General features: G+C 44.4%; 1 protein-coding gene across 1 annotated transcript in view; it reads right to left on the bottom strand.

Annotated features, from left to right (window-relative positions):
* The window catches only part of TBC1D2B (TBC1 domain family member 2B), a 36764-nt gene extending 31573 nt beyond the window's left edge, over positions 1 to 5191 (bottom strand). The window contains exon 1 of the mRNA XM_075160358.1: positions 4815 to 5191. Coding sequence (XP_075016459.1) covers positions 4815 to 5162 — 348 coding nt within the window. The 5' untranslated portion in view covers positions 5163 to 5191. The remainder of the gene's footprint in view (positions 1 to 4814) is intronic.
* Positions 5192 to 6000: the final 809 nt, after the last annotated feature.

Here is a 6000-nt window from a genome sequence, read left to right on the forward strand (position 1 = left end):
GCAATTCACCTGGAGTCAATCTAAGTTATACCTACAATTACCTTCTGCCCATGACTAGTTCAACTTAATGAGCCTTTTTCACAATTAGTCCCGTTATCCTCTCCCCAATAGTCTTTAGAAAACCATGAATTGATTTTATTGGAGTTGCTCCTTGTTGTTGCTTTTAAATTCCCAATTGCACTTGTTCTCTGCTGAGCAGCACACACGCATCCTCAGTTTACAAGGGATCTCAATGTTACACATCGGGTCAGTAGCAGTTATGGTCCTTCCATGTACAACAGGATAGCAAAGCAGTACAAGTTTCTCACTCCCCTATTTTAAGTGATTTTCCCAAGAATTACTCGGTACCCTGCTGCTGCACCCTGCCTTCCTTCCTTCACATACACGGTCTTCCTTCTCTTATGGAGTTTTCCACTGCCTTTGAACAGTTTTTGCTGAGTTTATATAGACATCTTAATTATTTACGTTACAAGTAAAAGAGTATCCTAATAATCTCTGTTAAGACGAATTTTGTTTAAACACAAATAATCTTCGAAGCTTGTTGTTTGAAATGGACTTTTTTTTAAACCACACATAGAATATTTTAAGTCTTCCTCTTCCCCTACTCCTAAACAAAAGACAAATTTGCAAACATTTTTTTAATTCGCTTTACCTGTCAAACAAAGGAACACTTCCATGCTTGCCCCATTTCTCATGACTTCTCTGAGCATTTGGCTACTCCCACCATGAGAGACAGAATATTTAACCAGGTGCAGCATCGATCAGATCTTGCAAAAAAACCTTATTGTACTAAACTATTGCATGGCTCTGCAGTAAGAACGAACCTCAGCTAGTCACATTTTAATGGAGGCATTTCTGTGAGAAGAAAAACCACCATAAGTGTCATCTGAACTGATGCGAGATAAGGAATTCCTATTGCAAACTTACAAGCAACAGAAGCAACAAAAGACACTGTAAGTGAAGAGACATACAGTCCCACATATTTTTCAATATAAATGATGGAAAATTATTATCATTTACTTAAAACCATTCCTCTATATTCTCCCACTAAGGATGCTGCAAGAACTGCCTTCTTCTGATGCACACATGACACAAACAGAAGAATTATTTGGGGAAAACAACTACCCAGTGGCATCCTCTGCCTGGACCCACTGGTGGAATATGTATGCCGATATTAAACACCTTCAGGGAAAGTCCAAAGAAATGCAACAAGCAGACCTGCCATTTTGAGGAAACTCATGAAAATTCTTGCCACAGTCCTCTTCTGAACACAGACAAACTCTGCCTCAAGCTTTTTTGTAAAAGGGAGCATCACCAGAGAGTTTGCATTTCTTAAGATTTACTAATCCTGCTATGCTCAAACAGCAAATTTGGAGCCAGATGGCTTTTTCTGGAGGGCAGCCCAATTTTTAATTAAAGCATTGCAACCACTAACCAGCAAAGTTTAAAAAAAAAAAAAACCCGCTCAGAAAACAAATCAGCTTCACTGCTGAGCTACCTTCTAAGCTGAGTTAGGCCCTAATGGTGCTAGATCCTAAGGCAACACTATGTAAGCTCGAGCACCCCATTATTAATCACTGCCACATCCTTAAAGATTATTGATACATCAGAGTAAAAGCTCCTAAATAATTCTGATTTCAGCCAGTTTGGTGTCCAATACTTTCAAGGATCTGGGCTCCAAAATCTGCAGTGTCTGGAATGCTTACTACTTGGCCAATAACCCAGAAAAGTTTTTTGCTTTAAGGAGTCCGTGCAATTCCTGTTCCCCTCCCCTCCCAGTTCACCAAGAAGTTACCCACACGTAAGTGACTAGGCACACAGTCTACCATCACTGGCCAGCGTTTCCCTGTTTCAAAAGCAAGTGAACCATGTCACTACAAGACACTGCTTTAAAAATAAATGAGAAATGACCCCTTTGTTCATTTATATATCTTCATAATGCTAATTCTTTTCTCCCTTAATGACAGAACTCACTCTGCACACACAGGCAAATATTCACTTGATTGTATTACCAGCATTCTGTGTTACAGTAAGTATTTGCAGGATCAGGTCCTTTCCATGAAAATATTCTCAAACATAATCTATCCATAATTCATACAATACACAATTTTCTCTGCTTCTTTACCTAAAGTGACAGTACCTGTTATATATTTTAAATGGAAAAGCTTTTTACACACACTTAGCTGCTTCTAATGTGTTTTAACTGTTGGAAATATATAGAAAAGCTAGAGTCATGCAAGTGTCAGGTTGGCTATCTACATTCCTAAATTATGAACAATTTGCCTTATTTGCTGTAAAGGCTACAGTATATTTTTCCTGAAATTGTTATCAAACTGAGAAACAAACACCAAATATATCATACAATCCTCAGCTCCCATTAAATGACAAAGACTGAGTAATCCAGATGATGAAATCATTACATTAACAAAAAACTGAGGCACTATGAAGAAATAATGCATTCCTCAACAGCGCCATCATTTCAATCTGGAATTCCAGTTGCTTATTTCTTATTGCTCTTCTCAGCTTATAATACGGAATGGGAAATACCAGATCACGAGATCTGGAAATTTTGAACAAGCAGCAAATTGAGGAAAACACGACATGTGAGTTACAGGGTCAAGACTACATTTGACTTGACTTTATTCCTCGTGCTCTGTGTGTAATGTTTTCTTGATAGATTCAATCACATTTGTTTTCAACAGGGGCTGGATCAGTCAGTGTGGGGTTTATTGGGGGTTGTTTTTTTTTTTAATTTAACATCTTGAATTAATTCTTAATTCTATTTCTACCTAATTTAGCTGAAAGATATTTTTAAAGGCCTTAAAGAACCATCGTGTTGGGTAGAAGAAAATTAATTCCAGCTGCAAAAGCCTTATCCCTTGGTGAATCACACAGCCACAAAAGGCCAGTTGGTTCTGTGATATCCCTCAAGATTTTCATTAATTCCTTATTTGTTATATAAACACCTATAATGTAATAGCATTTTTATGGACAATCACTTGGCCGCTTTAGGGCAAGCATCATAACAATACGAGAGGTCGAAGATACAAAATTATTTTTTTCTGCTAATTACAGAAATGACCTTGACTTCCTTAACTGACACCTTTTCTCAATCCCCATACGGGAAACATGAGGAGAGCTCCAATCCATGCAGGTTCTTTCCTAGAGAGTACTGGAAAAAAGTGAATACAAAAAGTATGGGCAGAGCAGTAACATCACAGACTAAAAGATACCAAGAAAAACATGAAAAAGGAAACTCCCTGTTCCTTACGCTTGTGCATCCATGTTGAGTATGATTTGTATCTTCATGACTGACCCGAGGCTGCTGCTAGAGTACTGTTTGACAGACTAGTTACTTATTACACAGGTAGTATATAATGTTTCCCACTATAATCCTAATCATCAATTACATTTTCTCAACAAAGACCCTCCTATTCAAAAACAATCCTCAAAACAAAATGTGCATTATGTATTTTCCTGGAGATTTACATATAAAAATCACTAGATACTAATTAAAAACAAACAAACAAAAAACCCTCAAACTATCAAAAACCAAAGCTTACCCCAAGTCTGTAGTTTTAACTTCTGTAACATAAACACTCAGGCTATAAAGGCAGATTCATGGAAAGCAATAAAAACTTTGATTACGGCTATACAGAGAAAAAGGTAGTTTTTACATGTGATTGCAAAACTGCTGATTACACTACTTTTCCTTAACCAAATATAGTTAAAATTATTATCATATTAGTTTTCCAGTTAAATAACTTGCTTATTCTTTAGTAAAGTACATTAATGATTCCTTCTTTTGACATTTATATTTATCAAAACAGAACATTGAAGAGCTTTATACTATCACGTTCTACAATCTCAGCATTTATCATTATTGCTCAAATCTGTTAAATAAGTGTATAAGAAAGATCTTTTCCAATATTCAATAGGAAGTTCTGCTGTTTTACTTTAACATATGGATTATATTCTAACGTTAAGAATCTTGCTAAAAATGAATGCAATTCACGTGAAAACTCACACTCAATGCACAAGAACATTCCTTGCAGGAAATATATGCCTTAATAGCAATCAAAAATAATGGATACTCAGGAGAATTTGTTTCTTCTTTATTGAGTGGAAGTGGTTTCCTTGGGTTTTTTTCCTAGGCATGACAAAGTCCTTGCGAAGACAATGTGATAAGCGGCAGCCCCTGCCACTGTCAGGAAACAATTCCTCCTCCTACTCTTCCTTCCTCCCAGAGCAGCCTAGTTGAAGACTTCTGCCATACATCATCTTTTCAAAATAAACACCCCAAAAGTGAAAAACAACCACTCCCTCTCAACTTCCAAACCCACAACCCACCAGATTTCCTTGGAAATCTTTTTTCTACCCAGACGTTCCCACAGACCCCACTCAACCAAGCCAGCTAGCCCGCCCTGCCCCAACAGGATCGTGCTCACCAGAAGCGTTTTCTTCCCCTTCCGAAAAGCACTTTAAAAACAGAATCATAGAGGGGGAAAAAAATGAAACGAACGCTAGGGATAGCCTGGTATCGCCGATCTACTCTGCGAAATATTTTTTTTGTGAAATATTACTTTTCTTCTTTCAAAAAATGCAGAGTGCAGCGGAGGGCACTTGGCGGCGCAGCCAGCGCAGGTCCCCGCCGCGCTGAGCGGGCACCGGGAGGGCGCCCGCGCCCGAGGGAGAACGGCCGGGCACCGCAGCGCCGGGCAGCCAGCTGCCCCCGCCGCCCGCCCCAGCCCACCCGGCGGGGCCGCGCCGGCGCTGAGGGGACGGGGGACGGGTCCCGCCCGCCCCCGGCCTACCTTGAGCACGGCGACGGCACCGCTGGGGCTGTGCACCTCGAAGGCGGCGGCCTCGTCCCCCGCGGCGGCGGCGCCGGCTTCGGGCTGGTGGTAGCTGAAGCAGGCAGAGGCGATGTCGAGGTGCCCGAGGGGCAGCGCCTCCTGCGGCCCCTTGAAGTAGTAGAGGTAGCAGCGGCGGGGGTCGAAGACGAACCAGCGGCTGCGGAAGCCGCGCAGGGGGCCCTTGCCCGACAGCTTCTGCAGGTACCCGCAGAGCTTGGGGGTGCCGGGGCCGGCCTGCTCCCCCGCCGGCCCGCCGCCGCCGGCCCCCGCCGGGCCCTCCTCCCCCTCCGAGCCCGCCGCCGGCATCGCCTCGCCCCGCCGCGGACGCAGCCTCGCCCGCCACGCAGGGAGCCGGCTCGGCCCGCGCCGCGCCGCCTCACGGGACTTGTAGTGCGGCCGCTGCGGCGCGGCCCGGCCCGCCGCCGCTCCCCGCGGCCCCGCCCCTGGCTGCGGGCACAGCCGAAGGCCCGGGGCCGCCCCGCCTCGGCTGCCGAGCGCGGCCCCGCTGCCCGCCGGGACAGCGGGCACAGAGCCGGAGCGGGGGCCGCGGGCGGCCCTTGCCCGCGGAAGGGGGCCGGCATGGGCCGCTGCTGACGTGGAAAGCCACCCACCCCCAGACACTTGGGGCCCCGGTCTGCTCTCCTAATGTACCGCCCCTGGCTTCATGGCTGCCGGGCTCCAGTACGTTTGAGACCACATTAAAAAGTATTTTCCAAATCGTGGTCTAGCCCGTGATCAGATTAAAACCCTTCTCCCGAGGGGAACTGTATTACTCATTTGTCGTCTCCCATTCCGGACCTTATCTCTGCCCCAGCGCCTCGCCTGACGTCGCAGCAGAAACCGAAGGAGCGCATGGGCCGCGCGACGCCTTCACAACCTCTCTGCGGTGTTTGATCTTACTAACCAAACCCTTGCTGCTCTGCCTGTTGATGGGCATTTAAAAATCACTCCCAAATCGTATTATTTATGGGAAAAATTATGGAACATGCAAGCAGCAATGGGTAAAAAGCTGTAGCTTACAGGGTTTAGACTTGTGAATGGCTACAGGCCAAACTATTTATATTTTTATGCTTCACTGAAACGTCTAGCACATTTTGGACTCTAAGGAACTTCTAGTGTTTATAGAGAACTTCTGTAACAGAAA

This window comes from Calonectris borealis, chromosome 11 (assembly GCF_964195595.1).
Source record: "Calonectris borealis chromosome 11, bCalBor7.hap1.2, whole genome shotgun sequence".
Taxonomy (NCBI): Eukaryota; Metazoa; Chordata; class Aves; order Procellariiformes; family Procellariidae; genus Calonectris; species Calonectris borealis.